Source organism: Beta vulgaris, chromosome 5 (genome assembly GCF_026745355.1).
Source record: "Beta vulgaris subsp. vulgaris cultivar EL10 chromosome 5, EL10.2, whole genome shotgun sequence".
Lineage (NCBI taxonomy): Eukaryota > Viridiplantae > Streptophyta > Magnoliopsida > Caryophyllales > Amaranthaceae > Beta > Beta vulgaris.
The window spans coordinates 322,582-341,281 of record NC_079206.1 but is presented as its reverse complement, the minus strand read 5'-3'; the positions used below and the strand labels follow the sequence as shown (position 1 = coordinate 341,281).

Genomic DNA, 18,700 nt, shown 5'->3' with positions numbered 1-18,700 from the left:
TTTATTAATTATAGTGACAAAATACTTTGATGATTCCACTTGTTCTCCAATAAGGTTATTTATTTTATTTTTTCACTTTTTTCATTCTCCTACAATATATATTTTGTATTAATATACGAATTCAATTTGACTCAAAATCACAGATTAATTTCAATTTTTATCACAACAATAATAATTGCTTAACTAAATGCATATTGAATAGTATATATCTTTTATTTACTATATGAATATTCTCTCTAATCAATTTGATATAAGTTAAATTATTGTTTAAGTCCCATTGCACATTTTTTGAGGTTAATTAAATTGGAGCTTTGCTCAAGTCAAAAGGCTAGCTTTACTAAAACAATTCAAAAAGAACATTATGTCTATGGAGATAAAGGTGAAGCTTATAATTTATTAAATACAAATCAAGAGTTCCACCAGAGTAAAATAATTTGGAAACATAGTATTCAACAACTAATTTCCTTAACAACGAACATTGATCACAATTATCTCTTATTATCATATATAATCCGTAAATCTCATATAAGACCGTCTTACCATGAATTATGGTAAAACGTGGATCTTAGAGGGGTCACTTATATAGTTATACTACTCTCATTCTGATTATAGGTAAAAATAAAGTGTCAAAAATAACTATTGTTACTTGTGAAAGTGAGTACTTTTATAGACAAATTGGACAATAATAGTTTTATATGAGTATAACAAAGAATTAGACCTCTAGTTCTTCGTTTGTTACTCTAGAAAAACAGTTTGTGAAGGGAAGGCAGTGAGATCAGAAACAACAAAATGCCGGCGGTTCCTCCACGTTCCGGGGAAGCCATCTTCGCCAGTGCTGAACGAGTTGTTAGTTTCTTTTCCTTCTCGTTTATTATCTTTCATCTTATTATGTTTTTATAATTCGTTCTGTTTCAAATGGTGAGAAAAAACTCAAAAATCAAATTCAAGATCATAACTTTATTTCTTATCTTTGATTTTTCCTGTAATAGAATGCGGAGTTGTTTACATTAACTTATGGAGCTATAGTTCGTCAACTCATTACGGATCTGGAAGAGGTTGATGAAGTTAACAAGCAGCTTGATCAAATGTTAGGGCTTTTACTTTTTTTCATTTAATTCTTCATCAGATGTGATTGAATTACTCTTTATTTTGTTTTTCTATTGCTTGATTTTGCTTTTCTCTCTTAAATTCTGGTTCTTCATATGCTTCTACTTTGCAATTGTGGTCTTCTTATCTAACCCATTACAAAGAATTGCAAAAAAGTTATAGTTTGTTGGGGGGCTTTTCCTTTCTTGCTGCTATTGCAAAGAATCAATCGGGTAGGCGGTACTGGGCTGGTGATTGGCGAATATGCAATTGTTGTTGTCATTTGTAGGAAACATCGAACATTATTATTGAGAAAATCAATGGTTTTGAATCACCATTATTGAAACTTTGAAGCTCAGAAAAGAGGAGTTTAGAGAGAGTGTTTATCAGTATTGGAAGTATATTGAATTTACTACGCAGTTGTAGATGTACAGTTGATAGGAGTTCTTAGGTATGCAGGTTTGGAGCTCTAATAGAAGTGGCACATAAGACTAAGCCAACTGTAACAAGCTCTGGTTGTTTCGACCAAAGCTAAAGGAGCTGCATAAGTTGCTAGATTGTTGTATGGGCTGAATAGAGGTGGGCCTTAGGTAGTTGAGCTGATGATATGTCCAACATTTATTGATGGATGATTGAAGGTCGTGCATTGCCTTTTGCAAGGTGCTGATGGCCAAACATAGGTTTAATCTTTCTTTTCTGATTGAATTGGTGTTCTTGTTGTCTTGGTTTACTTTGATTTGCAAGGGCACCAAGGAAAAAACCAACTACGTTTAACTTGAATAGTTGAATAGGATGAGATGCTTGTTTTTATGGTTAATTTCCTCAAAGATATTGACCATTTCTTGTCTCTTTAATGGAAGTTGGCTAACGTTTATGTTAACATATGAATTCATCTGACATAAAAATTAAAATCCAATGAACTATGATGCCAAACTTGGCTGATGCATGCAGGTTTTAGCCTTGTCCACTTTGTGAAAATCTTGATTCGTTTGATCCAAAGTGAAGTGTTAATGTCCATGCATATGTCAAAATGCCGAGTATTTGGCATGGGTGCTTGAGGAGAATTGAGAAGTGTGGGTCTCATAAGTTTGATGTGTCTCTTCTAGGTACTTCTCATAGTTGAGATTTTTTTCAATTATCTGTCCATGCAAGGTATCCTCTGGGTTCCAGTAAGTAGCACACATTTTTTTGCCAAAGCATCTGGTGTGGATTGGTGATGGGTTTTCTAAGTGGTGATTTGTGTAGCCAGCATCATTTGACACCTAATCTGTAAAAAAGCGTACTAAACACGATGTGTTTGTGGGAGGAAAATTTTTATACTACTTCATTAGTTATTATAGATGCTACTAGTACTTTGAAAACAAGTGCATATTCTAATGATATAGATACTAGAATATTGACTAGAGGGCTGTTATGTACAAATGAATTGATTATGTCTGTTTGCTATATAACTGCTGAGTCAACAATGAAAATAAGCATCCAAACTCAGAAGCAACTGCTAAATGTATGCTTTGACTCCCACACTCAATTTGGGTCATATCTTCCTTCTCGCACCCAATTTGCATACTTATGAGACAATATTGCTGTATATTACTGATTTGTTCTTGGCACATCTGCAACATCTGATTGTCTATTTGCTGTTTGTTTTTTGTAGGGGTTATAATATTGGTGTGCGACTGATTGATGAATTCCTAGCAAAGTCCAATGTCACGAGATGTGTGGACTTTAAAGAGACTGCTGAAGTAATTGCGAAGGTCTGCCTCTAATAGATGTACTTTATTTCGTATTATTGTCTACATGAAAATATGAAATCATTTGTGGCTTTTCAGTATCTTTCTCTTGACTATGATGGCTGATCATCCCTGCTTAACTTTATGTTACTAGATTATCTTTCCCTTGATTCAGGAACATGTATAGTAGTAGTTGACCGTTGATTTTGGCATTTCACTGTCATAATAGGGTATACCTGACTTTGTATATGTTTTTCAGTGTTTAGTGTTCAAGAATTCGTCAATGGCAACAATTGGAATTCCTTAATTTTGTATATGATACATAATAAGTATTTTCCGGAAAACAAAATTTTCTCCATCTTTTTTGTTGCTGTTGCTTTGCCTTGGTCTCCTTTTTTTCAAGACTCCCTATCATAGGGAACTTGCAGCTTACCACATGACTTAGTTACTTTTGCATATTTTGGTGAATTCATTCCTATAAACCAGTAACTATTACATGGGCATATTTGACATTTATATGGCACAGCTAAGGTAATCAAAATTGATCAACTCTGCCTCATCTGTTTCAGTTGATTTTCTGTGAAGTTGGTTGGTTCAGTGTACTGTTCTGTTGTTATTACAGTCATCATAGGGATTCCCTCTCAAAAATGAGGATATGTGTTAAGTTGATATATGTCATCAACTTGAGTTACAGTTATGCTATGATAATCCCGCTTGATGTCATGATTGATTGAGCATTACTCTTATTTGAATTGACAGCATACTTTATTATCATTTTTTTTTGGTATCCTTTGTGCTGGAACAAAATATGCTTACTAAACAGCTTGCCTTAACCTGTTGTCACGAGACAGATTTGTTTTAGCTTTTAGAAAGAAAATCTTCTTCATCGTTTAGCATATCGCAAGAAAGACAGTTTAACAAAATTTGTGCCATGTGAACAGGTGGGCTTCAAAATGTTTCTGGGGGTGAGTGCAACAGTCACCAATTGGGATGCAGAAGGAACAACTTGCAGCTTTGTCTTGGAGGACAATCCTTTGGTAGATTTTGTTGAGCTTCCTGACACGTGCCAAGGACTTCACTATTGTAATGTTCTAAATGGTGTTATCAGAGGAGCCCTGGAGATGGTGAGCACTTGCTATCTTAGTCCAGAACTTTTTTATCAATTCAATGGAGTTCTTGTGGCATCTTTTGTTGGTCCTTGTGATTGTGAATCTGTTTGCTCCTTTAAAAGGAGAGTATGCATACTCTGTAGTGGAGCATGTAGGGCCATTTGTTGTTCAAACATTGACTCATTTTGCTAGATGTTTTCGACATGTTCACTTGTTCTTCTTCTGGACAGCAATTGCTGAAAGTCCATTTGTATTATATTCATAGTTATTATATTCATCATATTCATTTGTTCCATTCGTGCATATAATCGGTTCAATTGCCTGTTCTTTCACTTTTACTTTTAGGTATCAATGAAGACTGAAGTAACGTGGATCCGTGATATGCTACGTGGGGATGATACTTATGAATTACAAGTTAAACTTCTGAAGCAAATTCCAGAAGAATACCCATACAAGGATGATGAGTGATGTCGAACTTCTCGATGCTGTTATGTACATTCACTTCCAACTTTTGGGTGCCTACTTTTCCATCACCATCCATTTAGTTCTGGAACATTCAATTGAATCCGTTCACTCCTCATTCTGAACTTAGCTAGCATGTGGTACCTGTTGGGTACTTGCTATAGTTATTACTTTTATGTGGCAGTAATGCCGTTTGTAATAGAATTGCGCAAGAACTAAAGAACTTTATGGATCCTGCTTGCGTTTGATGCAGTTGCTTTTATCCAACTTGTTGCGGGGTCTATGTTGATTTTCGTTTGATCATCTCTCTCATGACATCTTCTGTCATGGCCTCGTTTCACCGGCTGTCAGTTATAAAACAGTGCTCATAGCTTAAGACGTATGTGCATTGCAATTGGCGACATAGGTCAGTCCCTTAAACACAGGTGGCAAAATTTGCTCTCTGTTGTGGCAGTTGCATGTTTCAGTTTTAGTTTTCCCGCAAAACATGATCACAATAGTGAAAGAATAAACCGTCTTGGTTTGGGTTATTCAGAAAGGCCAGAATGGTAAGGGAATAAAGTAATTTTTGTTGTTTGTTAGGTTGAATTTGACTATTTATTATTATTACCTTCCTAATTGTATTTTCTTCCTAGCTAGTAAGCTATTTCTTCAAGTGCGATTGTCGTGTCCCTTTTCAGAGAATCTTTGATAGCAACAAAAAAATTACTCATCTATTCCTTCATTGTCCTCCCTTAGCCTTCAATTTTGATCGTTTTATGGATCCTCCGGGATCGGTCATATTTTTCGCCAAAAACCTTTCTAAGGGGGTGCGGTACGACTTCTTATGCATCCCCTCTGCATTGCCCCATAACACTACCAAACGACCCATTTATGATTTTGTGGTGCTACCACGGAATGTTCCCGAAACGGTCGTAAAGGTCGTTCTTATGTCCATTTAAAATCGTGGGATTCCTTAATATACCTTCTCATGTCCTCACAAGGCATTGCAGCGCATTCGATACATGGGCCCCTGGGACGTTCAAAAGTGTGACTTATAACTTTCAATTTCGACCGTTTTATGCTCCTCCAGGCCCGGTTATATTTTTAACAGACAACCTTCCTATATGGTCCGACACATCTTATAATACATCCCGGGTGATTCGCACCATCTACATTTCCCTAGAATGCTACTAAACAACTCATTTATGATTTTGTGGTGCAACCACCAAATGATCCAGAACCGATCGTAATAGTCGTTCTTCTGCTCGTTCAAAGCCCTCGGAGTCCTTAATTTATTATCCACGTCCTCATGAGGCATCCAGCCATATACGGTGCATGGACCATGGGGACGTCCAAAACCGTGATTTAGAGCCTTCGATTTCAATCGTTTGAAGGCACCTTCAGACTCAGTCATATTTTTTGCCCAAAACCTTCTTATGGGGAGTGATACGACTTAAAATGAATCTCGGGTGCTTCACACCATCTGCATTTCTTCGGATGCCAACAAATGACCTATTTATGATTTTGTGGTGCAGCTACGGAATATCACCAAAATTGTCGTAAAAGTCGTTAATATGTCGTTTCAAAGCCGTGATAGCCCTTCATATACCCTTCCATGTCCGTACAAGCATCCCACGACATTCGGTGCACGGGCCCCGGTGACGTCCAAAAGCACGACTTATAGCCTTCAATATCGACTATTTTAAGGTTCCTCCAAGCCTGATCACATTTTTCGCCGAAAACCTTCCTATGCGGTGCGGCACGACTTATAATGCTTTCCAGGTGCTTCACACCATCTACATTACCCAAAATGCCATCAAACGACCCATTTATGATTTTGTCGTGCACCCAAAGAATGACCCCAAAACGGTCGTAAAAGTTATTTTTATGCCCGTTCAAAGCCATGAGAGTCCTAAATATACCATCTCATGTCCCCTCGATACATCCCACGAAATTTGGTGCACGGGTCCCGGGAACGTCTAAAAGCGTGACTTATAGCCTTCAGTTTTGACCATTTTAGACCTATTCCGGGCACGATAATATTTTTCACCCAAAAACTTCCTATAGGGTGCGGCACGACTTATAAAGCATCCCGGGTGATTCGCACCATCTGAATTGCCCCAAAATACCACCAAACGACCCATTTATTATTTTGTCGTGCAGACACTAAATAACCCCGAAATGGTTGTAAAATTTGTTCTTATTCCATTTCAAAGTCGTGGGAGTACTTAATATGCCATCTCATGTCCTCTCGTAGCCTCTCAACACATTCGGTGCACGGGTCCCGTGGACGTCTAAAATCGTGACTTATAGCCTCCAATTTTGACCGTTTTAAGGCTCTGCCGGGCCCGGTCATAATTTTCGCCGAAAACCTTCCTATGGGGTGCGGCACGACTTATAATTAATCTCGGGTGCTTCGCACCATCTGAATTGCCCCAAAATACCACCAAACGACCTATTAATTATTTTGTCGTGCAACCACAGAATGGCCCCGAAACGATCGTGAAAGTTGTTCTATACCTGCTCAAAGTCGTGGAAGTCCTAAATCTATCATCTCATGTTCCCTCGAGGCATCCCACGACATTCTGTGCAAGGGTCCCAATTACTTTCAAATGCTTGACGGTGCACGGTCCCGTGGCCGACTAAAAGCGTGACTTATAGCCTTCAATTTTGACCATTTTAGGGCTCCGCCTGGCACGGTCATAATTTTCGCCGAAAACCTCCTATGGGATGGGGAACGACTTATAATGCATCCCGGGTGATTCACCCATCTGAATTGCCTCAAAATACAAGCAAACGACCCATTTATTATTTTGTCATGCAAGCACGAAAAAACCTCGAAACGGTCGTAAAAGTTCTTCTTATCCCCGTTCAAAGTGGTGGGAGTTTTTAGTTTGCCATCCCGTATGCACTTGAAGCCTCTCAAGACATTCGGTGCACGGGTCCCGCGGACGTATAAAAGCGTGACTTAGCCTTCAAGTTTGACCGTTTAAGGGGTCTTCCCGGCCCCGTCATATTTGTCGTCGAAAACCTACCTATGGGGTGCGGCACGAATTATAATGCATCCTGTGTGGCTTCGTACCATCTGAATTACCCCAAAATACCACCAAACGACCCATTTATTACTTTGTCGTGCAGTCACTAAATAACCCCGAAATAATCGTAAAAGTTGTTATTATTCCCGTTCAAAGTCGTGGGAGTCCTTAATATGTCACCCCATGTCCCCTCGAAGCCTCTCAAGACATTCTGTGGACGGGTCCCGTGGACGTCTAAAAGTGTGATTTATAGCCTTCAATTTTGACCGTGTTAGGGCTCCGCCAGGCCCGGTCATAATTATCAACGAAAACCTTCCTATGGGGTGCGGCACGACTTATAATGCATCCTGGGTGCTTCGCGCCATCTGAATTGCCCAAAATACCACCAAACGACCCATTTATTATTTTGTCGTGCAAGCACGAAATAACCCCGAAACGTCGTAAAAGTTCTTATTATTCCCGTTCAAAGTCTTGGGGGTCCTTAATATGTCACCCATGTCCCCTCGAAGCCTCTCAAGACATTCGGTGCACGGGTCTTGTGGTCGTCTAAAAGCGTGACTTAGCCTTCAGTTTTGACCGTTTTAGGGCTCCGTCAAGCCAGGTCATATTTTTCAGCGAAAACCTTCCTATGGGGTCGGAACGACTTATAATGCATCTCGGGTGCTTCGCACCCTCTGAATTGCCCCAAAATACAACCAAACGACCCATTTATTATTCTGTCGGTCAAGCAGGAAATAACCCCAAAACGGTCGTAAAAGTGCTTCTTATTCCTGTTCAAAGTGATGGGACTCCTTAATATGACATCCTATGTCCTCTAGAATCCTCTCAAGAAATTCGGTGCACAGGTCCCGTGGACGTCTAAAAGCGTGACTTATAGCCTTCAATTTTGACCGTTTAAGTGCTCCTCTAGACCCAGTCATAATTTTCGCCGAAAACCTTCCTATGGGGTGCGGCACGACTTATAAAGCATCCTGGGTGATTTGCATAACACCATCTGAATTGCCCAAGAATACCACCAAACGACCCATATATTATTTTGTCGTGCAGCCAATAAATGACCCCGAAACGGTCGTAAAAGTTCTTATTCTCGTTCAAAGTCGTGGGAGTCCTTAATATGGCACCCCATGTCCCCTCGAAGCTTCTCAAGACATTCGGTGCACGGGTCTCGTGGACGTCCAAAAGCGTGACTTATAGCCTTCAATTTGGACCGTTTTAGGGCTCTGCCGGGCCCGGTCATAATTTTCGCCGAAAACCTTCCTATGGGGTGCGGCACGACTTATAATGCATCCTAGGTGCTTTGCACCATCGGAATTGCCCAAAAAATGCCACCAAACGACCTATTTATTTTTTGTCGTGCAACCACAGAATGGCCCCGAAATGATCGTGAAAGTTGTTCTATACCTGCTCAAAGTCGTGGAAGTCCTAAATCTATCATCTCATGTTCCCTCGAGGCATCCCACGACATTCTGTGCAAGGGTCCCAATTACTTTCAAATGCTTGACTTGTAGTTTTCAATTTCGACCGTTTTAGGGCCACTCTGGGCCTGGTCATATTTTTTCACAGAAAACATTCATATGGGGTGCGGCACGACTTATAATGCATCAATGGTACTTAGCACCATCTGGATTGCCCTAGAATGCAACCAAACGACTGATTTATTTTTCAAGGTGCAGCCAGCTAATGGCCTCGAAACCGTCGTAAAAGTCGTTCTTGTGCCCGTTCAAAGACTTGGGCGTCCTTAATATATCCTACCATGTCCCCATGATGCATCCCATGTCAGTGCACGGGCGCCGGGGACGTCCAAAAGCGTGACTAAAGTCGGGCTTTCATGTTAGATCTGATGCATTTGCGTGGTGTATTAATTCTGAAAATTTTGGTTCAGGTGCCGAGCTCTGTTCTGGTTGAAGAGAGATCGTGTGTGTCTAATATGTTCAATGCTTGCTTATGATTGGTATAGTGAACTTGAGCCTTATATAATTCAGTGATACCAATCTTTGTATGCAATATGGGTGAGTAGGTGACAACCTAGCATAAAATAGGAGTATTTCTTAGTATATATGGACTTATTTATAAGAATTACTTATAATTTAATCGGGATTGTTGTTAATGCATATGGTTGATGCAAAGATGAGCTACTTACAATATCAAACCATTATTTGAGCGCCAAAACATAGGGAAGATAGATAATCATGTTGTATGGCAAAAATTGTGGCACATCTTAAGCATGACCACCATTGATGTAAAGATTTATCGTTCAGATGCTCATTATGCATGTGAAAATTCTTAATTTTTTAGAAATTTGGACATATAGGTACCATGTCTTGAATAATGATTGATGAACATGTTTTTGTAGGTTATAATAAATTCAGTATATCTTGTATTAATTTAGTTACGCCCAAACAAAAGAAAAATAAATCAAACAAGTTCCTTGTACAGAAAAGAATCCCCCCCTCTTACCCACCTTTTGCTATTAAAACTTGAAAGAGATTAAACTCTATCCATTTCCCCCTCATAATTTTGAATGGAGCTAACTTAAACATCCTCTTCTTGATCATATTCCTCCTCATACTCCACTCCAGCTTCCTGATACTGTTGATACTCAGACACCAGATCATTCATATTACTCTCAGCCTCAGTGAACTCCATCTCATCCATACCTTCTCCAGTGTACCAATGCAAGAAAGCCTTCCTCCTAAACATAACTGTAAACTGCTCCGACACCCTTCTAAACATCTCTTGAATGGAAGTCGAGTTCCCTATGAAAGTCGAAGACATAGAAAGACCGGTTGGAGGGATGTCACACACACTTGACTTCACGTTGTTAGGGATCCACTCTACAAAGTAGGATGAATTCTTGCTCTGAACATTTGTCATTTGCTGGTCAACCTCCTTGGTGCTCATCTTCCCTCGAAACATTGCTGAAGCAGTGAGGTAACGTCCATGACGAGGGTCTGCAGCACACATCATGTTCTTAGAGTCCCACATTTGTTGGGTGAGCTCTGGGATGGACAGGGCACGATACTGCTGTGAGTTGATGGAGGTCAAGGGTGCAAACCCAACCATGAAGAAGTGGAGCCGAGGGAAGGGTATCAGGTTCACGGCTAGCTTTCTAAGGTCGGAGTTCAGCTGACCAGGGAACCGAAGGCAGCATGTAATGCCGCTCATTGTTGCTGAGATAAGGTGGTTTAGGTCGCCGACTGCATGTTCACAAAGATGATATCAAATTTGGCAGATGCAAATGTAAGTGATGTACATTTTGTCAGTTTGTGGGACAAAAATATTGAGTTTAGTGGAGATAAAAGAATAAGGCCGGTCTTACTCTCTTTAACTTCAAATAATTTATACGGCAGTTTTTATCAGAACTTCATTTAACAAATGATTCGAGTTTTGATCAGTAAAAATAAATTTGAATTCAGTAAAATTCAGGTGAAGAGAGTGTGCATCTATAACTGGTAAAAGCAAAAGTCGAGCAGAAACAAATGTAGTGAAAGTAACATACAGCGAGGGTTGGTGAGCTTGAGAGTGCGGAAGCAAATATCATAGAGGGCTTCATTGTCAAGCACCATGCATTCGTCAGCATTCTCCACCAGCTGGTGTACAGAGAGCGTGGCGTTGTAGGGCTCCACCACCGTGTCTGACACCTTTGGAGACGGAAACACGGAAAACGTCATGAGCATACGATCAGGATACTCCTCTTTTATCTTTGATATTAGCAGTGTTCCCATCCCTGATCCGGTTCCTCCTCCCAAGGAATGGCATAGTTGGAATCCTACCAAAAGTTTCATATTTCAGGAGAATCAAGAGATAGAGCTGTTTCATTAGACTAAACAGTAAACATGGACAAGGAATTATTTTTGTATGATTGCTTTCTCAATGATGCAATTTTTGGGTGTCATTTTGTAGTTGTGGATCTAGAATTCTTTGCAATAATACTAGTCATAGGTCTCATTCGGTTGGATCAGCATGAGTCAGGTCACATTCGAGTATATTGAAGATTTCTTCTGAAATGTAGATCAATATTACTAATTCTCGGAGTTGTGCTGTGATCAACCGAGCCAGGTCTACATCATGTTATATGCGATTCTTTTTTTCACCAAAAAAAAAACTTTGAGATAACCATCATTTTAGAAATATATGGATTTCTATGACAAAGTCAATGCTCGATTCTTGATCATGAAGGTTTAATTTTTGCATCGTATCAAAGCATGTAAAATGTACAAATATATATATATATGTATATACTTTCTCAGATCTTGTTATATTATATTGATCAATCATTATATGAATCATGTTACGAGCCAGGAGCCATGATATGTTAGTGATCAATCTGATCATATCAAAGATAGAATATGAAATGAAAATTTATAAAAGAAGTTTGGAGTTATGATGAGACTTAATTACCTTGCAAGGAATCAGAATTTTCAGCTTCTTTACGAACAACATCAAGAACAGAATCAATCAATTCAGCACCTTCAGTATAATGTCCCTTAGCCCAGTTATTCCCAGCACCATTTTGTGCAAACACAAAATTATCAGGCCTAAAAATCTGACCATAAGGGCTAGATTTAAGAGAATCCATGGTGCCAGGCTCAAGGTCTATCATGACCGCCCTCGGAACATACCTTCCACCTCTCACCTCATTGTAGTAAACATCGGATCGTTCGAGTTGGAGAGGAGAATCCCCGACATATTGGCCGCTCGTGTCGATACCGTGCTCGTTGCAAACCACCTCCCAAAATTGGGCACCAATCTGGTTACCACATTGCCCTGCTTGGATATGGAGGATTTCTCTCATGATGTTTTTTTGGTTATTAAAGGAAGAGGTGGTGAAGAGGGGGATTTATTTGGTTTAAATTTATTGGTATTTGAACAAGAGCAAATGCAAATATGCAATGCAATGCAATTATAGGATGGAAATGAGAAAGAGAAACAATGACAAAGATATGTACTATATCTGTCTGTCTTCTGTCAATTATTTTCATGTGGACATGTTAGAACTTACAAGAGACTTGGTGTCCGATCTTTCTGGCTCTGTTTGTATCTGTCTTTGTTAACAACGGATATTCTATATTTATTTTCCATCTATATTTTGTAACATGCAACGGAAACTCTATACTTAATTTCACGTTCCTCCTTAAATATAGCTTCTTATATTTCCTTAATTGAGGGATATGATTTATTTCTTCCCTTCTCTCAACGCCATTTACATTATAGGCAAACATAAATTTATTTAATGGTAATTAGGATTTAGGAATAAGGAGATAGTGAAGTTTTGAGAGATATAATCTTTCGTTGAGTGCTTAAAACTACTTTCATATGCTTCTAACACAGAAAGCAATGAAGTATTATAATAAATCGATAATAAAGAGAAAAAAAGGATTTTTTTAACAAGAATAATACAAATTTTTGTCCGTTCTTTTAAAATAATACAAATTTTTGATTATTTTTTAATAATACAAACTTTTAATCAAAATTCCTCCAGTTTGACTAATAATTCAGACTTTTGCTAGCATGACTTATAGTCTTCAATTTTGACCGTTTTAGAGCTCCTCCGAGCCTAGTCATATTTTTTTACCAAAAACCTTCCTATGGGGTGCGGCATGACTTATAATGCATCCTGGGTGTTTCGCACCATCTGAATTACCCCAAAATACCACCAAACGATCCATTTATGATTTTGTCGTGCAGCCACAGAACGACCCCGAAACGATCGTAAAAGTTGGTCTTATGCCCTTTCAAAGCCATGGAAGTCCTTATTATACCATTCCATGTCCCCTTGAGACATCCCACGACATTCGGTGCACGAGTATCGTGAACGTCTAAAAGCATGACTTATTGTCTTCATTTTTTACGGTTTCAGGGGTCTTCCGGGTCCGTTCATATTTTTTCCCAAAAACCTTCCAATAGGGTATGGCACGACATATAACGCATCCCGAGTGTTTCGCACCATCTGAATTGCCCCAAAATGCCACCAAACGACCATTTTATTATTTTGTCGTAAAGCCACGGAATGACCTCCAAACAGTAGTAAAAGTTGTTGTTATGCCGGATGAAAGTCGTGGGAGTCCTTAATATACCATCTCATGTCCTCTCGAGGCATCCCACGAAATTCGATGCATGGGTATCGTGGACGTCTAAAAGCATGACTTATAGCCTTCAATTTTGACTGTTTTAGGAGTTCTCCGGGCACGGACATATTTTTCATCCAAAACCTTCCTATGGGGTGCGACATGACTTATAAAGCATCTCGGGTGCTTCATACCATCTGAATTGCCCCAGATTACCATCAAACCACCCATTTATGATTTTGTAGTGCAGCCACGAAATGACCCTGAAACGGTCGTAAAAATTATTTTTAGACCCGTTCAAAGTCATGGAACTCCTTAATATACCATCCAATGTCTCCTCCAGGAATCCCACGGCATTTAGTGCACGAGTCCCGGGGACGTTTAAAAGCGTGACTTATAGCCTTCAATTTAACCGTTTTAGGGCTCTCCAGGCCCGGTCATATTTTTCACCCAAAACCTTCCTATAGCGTGTGACATGACTTATAATGAATCTCGAGTGTTTTGCATCATCTAAATTATCCTAGAATGCCACCAAACGACCAATTTATGATTTTGTCGTGCAGCCACGGATGACCCCGAAACTGTTGTTAAAGTTGTTCTTACACCCGTTCAAAGCATTGGGAGTCCTTAATATACCATTCCATGTCTCATTGAGGAATCCCACAACATTCGGTGCACGGGTATCGTGGACGACTAAAATCGTGACTTATTGCCTTCAATTTTGATCGTTTAAGGGGTGCTTCGGGTCCGTTCGTATTTTTCGTCGAAAACCTTCCTATGGGGTGCGGCACGACTTATAATGCATTCCGGGTGTCTCGCTTCATCTGAATTGCCCTGTAATGCAACTAAACTACCCATTTATTATTTTGTCGTGCGGCCCCCAAATGACCCTGAAACAGTCGTAAAAGTTGTATGTATACCCGTTCAAAGCATTGGAAGTCTTTAATATACCATCCTATTTCCCATTGAGGCATCCCAAGACATTCGGTGCACGGGTATCGTGGACGTCCAAAAGCGTGACTTATAGGCTTCATTTTTTACTGTTTTAGGACTCTTTCGGTTCCGATCATATTTTTCACCCAAAACTACCTATGGGGTGTGGAACGACTTATAATGCATCTCGTGAGCTTCATACCATGTGAATTGCCCCAACATGCCATCAAACCAACCATTTATGATTTTGTAGTGCAGCCACGGAATGACCCCAAAATGGTCATAAAAGTTGTTCTTATGCTCGTTCAAAGTCATGGAAGTCCTTAATATACCAATCAATGTCGCCTCCAAGCATTCCACGAAATTCGGTGCACGGGTCCCTAGGATGTCTAAAATCGTGACTTATAGCCTTCAATTTTGACCGTTTTAGGGCTCCTCCGGACCCTGTTATATTTTTCACCCAAAACCTTCCTATCGGGTGCGGCATGACTTATAGTGCATTTCGAATGTTTCCCACCATTTGAATTGCCCCAGAATCCCACCAAACGACCCATTTATGATTTTGTCGTGCAGCCACGGAATGACCCCGAAACGATAGTAAAGGTTGTTCTTATGTCCTTTCAAAGCCATGGGAATCCTTATTATACCATCTCATGTCCCCTCGAGTCATCCCACGACATTTGGTGCACGGGTATCGTGGACGTCTAAAAGCGTGACTTATTGCCTTCAATTTTGACCGTTTAAGGGGTCCTCCGGCCCCGTTCGTATTTTTCGCCAAAAATCTTCATATGGGGTGCGGCACGACTTATAATGCATCCAAGTGTTTCGCATCATCTGAATTGCCACATAATGCAACCAAACTACCCATTTATTATTTTGTCGTGCGGCCCCGGAATGGCATTGAAACAGTCGTAAAAGCATTTCTTTGCCCGTTCAAAGTATTAGGAGTCCTTAATATACCATCCTATGTCCCATCGAGGCATCCCACGACATTCGGTGCTCGAGTATTGTGGACGTCTAAAAGCGTGACTTATAGCCTTCAATTTTGATGTTTTAGGACTCGTTCGGTCCCGGTCATATTTTTCACCCAAAAAACCTTCGTATGGGGTGCGGCACGACTTGTAATGCATCTCGGATGTTTCGTACCATCTGAATTTCCCCATACTACCATCAAACCAGCCATTTAAGATTTTGTAGTGCAGCCACGGAATGGCCCGAAACAGTCGTAAATATTGCTCTAATACCCGTTCAAAGTCATGGAAGTCCCTTAATATACCATCCAATGTCCCCTCCATGCATTCCACGACATTCGGTGCACGGGTCTCGGAGACGTCTAAAAGTGTGACTTATAGCCTTCAATTTTACAATTTTAGGGCTCCTCCAGGCCCGATCATATTTTTCACCCAAAAACTTCTTATGGGGTGCGGCATGACTTATAATGCATCCCGAGTGTTTCGCACCATCTAAGTTTCCCCAGAATGCCACCAAACGACCCATTTATTATTTTGTCGTGGAGCCACGAAATGACTTTGAAACGGTCGTAAAAGTTGTTTTTAACAAGAATAGTACAAATTTTTGCCCGTTGTCTTGCAATAATACAAACTTTTGATTATTTTTTAATAATACAAACTCTTGATCAAAATTTCTCCAGTAGGGCAATACAAGTTGTTAACTAGTTGTAAGAGGTAACAAGGGAAGGTGGTTCAGGTGGGTGTGGGATTGGGGGGGGAGGGAGAAAGGAGAAAGATCATTTTGTAATTTGTTTTTTACCTATTTTACAGGTTACAAGTCAACTTGGCCTATGGAAGGAATTTTGATGTAAAGTTTGTATTATTAGAAAATAATCAAAATTTTGTATTATTGTGAGAAAATGGGCAAAAGTTTGTATTATTGCAGTTAAAAAATCCTAAAAAATAAGGCACAAAACCACCTTAGTATAAATTATCGAGGCAAAAACGTACCAGTGGCCAAATTTTGGTAGGTTGACTATGTTTTCCAACGTTGATCCACATGTAACTTGCACGTGGTATTTGTTTTGCACTTTTTTGTTTTCCTTAACCTAGTATTTTAATCTTTCCCAACAACCCAAATTTCCTATTTTTGAAATTCACTATTTTAAAAAAAAAGAACCAAAGCAATTTTCTTTTGTTTTTTTTGCTCTTTCTTCTTCGGGAATGTATACACTTGCCTATCGTTCTCTTCAGTCAGTTTTTATACAACCATGTGTAGTTGAAATTAAAAATGATAAAAAAAAATAGTGCCTTTTTGCCTAAAACCAATTTACAAGGTAAGTTCTATACCTCTTCTCTTTTTAGGTATTTTCTTGCAATCATGCATTTAATAAGGTACTTCTCACAGAGTTTCCTAATAATAATCTGTTATTTTGTTTGAAAGGAAAATTATGTTAAATTTTAACCATTTAATCATCTATATTTTTTTATTTATATACATATGATATCTTGATCACAAAGGCTTGAATTTAACACAAAACACTACCGAGAATGATATTCTTAATATTTTATTCTCACATCGCGCATCCCACATCAAAGTAGAGCTACTCATAGGCCATACCTAAATGAGCTCGTTAATAATCTTACACAGCACTAGGCAGGGGAAGATCTTAGTTGCGAGTAGATGCTCGGCCTCGGATTAATGTTTTCGGCATATTAGATATGATAGATATCATATACTGTATCAAATATATACTTCCTCCGTTTCAAAATAGATGGGACATTGTCTATTTTGGGGTGTTTCAAAATAGATGATACATTGTTATTTTTTTCCTTATTTAGTAACTTTTGCCTTACAATTTTACCATTTTACCCTTACTAACTTGTGTTATGTACATTAATCTACCTCTAATAATCTGATTAATCCTAACCTAAAACTAACAATTCCCACCATTTTTTATGACCCACCCACCCCTTTCTCATAGCCACCACCCATCTCTCTCTCCTCAACTCAACCCACCCCTTTCTCTTAGCCACCACCCATCTCTCTCTCTCCTCAACTCAACCCACCCCTCTCTCTTAGCCACCACCCTTCTCTCTCCTCTCTGAGACCACCACCGTCACTACTAACCCGACACTACCACCAACTCGACACCAGATGCGACCCAACGCCACCACTACCACCTCGACCTTGCCACCGCCTTCTTTCCCTTTCTTCCCCTCCTTCTCTTCATCTCCCTCCCAAACACATTCGCCGGCAAATTCTCAACAGATTCTGCCCGACAATGTTAGGGTTAGGGTTTCCGACATTTCGCTGAAAAGTAGGAGGAGATTCCGGCGTAGAAACCAACGATCGACGGCGAAACTCCGATAAATTCTTCCGGATTTTATCTAATGACCCGAGTTTCGAGGGAGTAGAAGAACCTTGTGGAGTGAAAACGTTGTTGAAATTCGGCGATTGTTGTTGTTTTAACTCGGATTTGTTTTCGGTAAAGTAAGATGAGAAAGGGTATTGTTTTTCGCCATTGTTGTTGTTGTTGTTGTTGTTAGAAGAAGAAGAGGAAAAGAGGAGAGAGAAAGTGATGTTGGAGGAGGTTGTTTTTGAGTTTTTCGGGTGGTGGTGGTTGTTTTTGAGTGGTGGTGGTTGTTTTTGAGTTTTTCGGGTGGTGGTTGTTTTTAAGTTTTTCGGTAGTGATGGTGGTGACCGGTGGTGGAGGTGTTGTGGTGGATGGCCGGTGGGCGAGTTTGGGGGAGGGTGGTTTTCCGGTGGGCAGGTAGGGAGGGTGGTTTCCGGTGGGCAGGTTTGGGGGAGAGGTTTCTCCCTCCTTTTCACATGGGACCACTAGAATTAATTATACTACCTAAACATACTTATGAAATTTTGCCTAGGAGTCCGTTTTAATCACAATGTCCCATCTATTTTGAAACGGAGGAAGTATGTGAAATCTTGTAGCACAATGAATACAAAATTCAACTTTTAATCTAAAAGTAGGATATTTGAAACTTGTTCCTGTCGATTTTTCAGCCCAAGATCCGCCACTTGCACCAGGGGAACAGTTGTGCATGTATGTTAACTATGTCATTATCGAATTCAGCCCACATATGACATAATCAATCTGCTCTCTTTTTCGGCGAAAATAGACATTGTAAAATAATCTATCGACATTAACCGGCACATTGATCAGGTCATGCGTAGGTACTAGACAGTAGGTCTCTCTAATGAAAAATGGAAACAAGCACAACACGTCAACACCCTCTTCCCCAAAACAACTTCTAGTGCAATGATAATCGATATCACTCGATATATTTTCAATACCTCAACTTTTTATAGTTTTAAATTAGTGA

The 18,700-nt window shown here is 39.7% G+C and overlaps 2 protein-coding genes across 2 annotated transcripts; one reads left to right on the top strand and one right to left on the bottom strand.

Annotated features, from left to right (window-relative positions):
* Nucleotides 1-684: 684 nt before the first annotated feature.
* LOC104907832 (uncharacterized) lies at nucleotides 685-4,680 on the top strand. The gene is made up of 5 exons (XM_010696831.3): nucleotides 685-846; nucleotides 990-1,087; nucleotides 2,741-2,840; nucleotides 3,758-3,940; nucleotides 4,271-4,680. Exons 1-5 carry the CDS (start codon nucleotides 790-792, stop codon nucleotides 4,391-4,393), a joined length of 561 nt encoding a protein of 186 aa, XP_010695133.1. The 5' UTR covers nucleotides 685-789; the 3' UTR covers nucleotides 4,394-4,680.
* Nucleotides 4,681-9,713: 5,033 nt separating this feature from the next.
* LOC104907833 (tubulin beta-3 chain) lies at nucleotides 9,714-12,592 on the bottom strand. Its single transcript, XM_010696832.4, has 3 exons — nucleotides 11,806-12,592; nucleotides 10,904-11,173; nucleotides 9,714-10,601 (listed from the first exon to the last, which is right to left on the bottom strand). Exons 1-3 carry the CDS (start codon nucleotides 12,197-12,199, stop codon nucleotides 9,937-9,939), a joined length of 1,329 nt encoding a protein of 442 aa, XP_010695134.1. The 5' UTR covers nucleotides 12,200-12,592; the 3' UTR covers nucleotides 9,714-9,936.
* Between the last annotated feature and the right edge of the window lie 6,108 nt (nucleotides 12,593-18,700).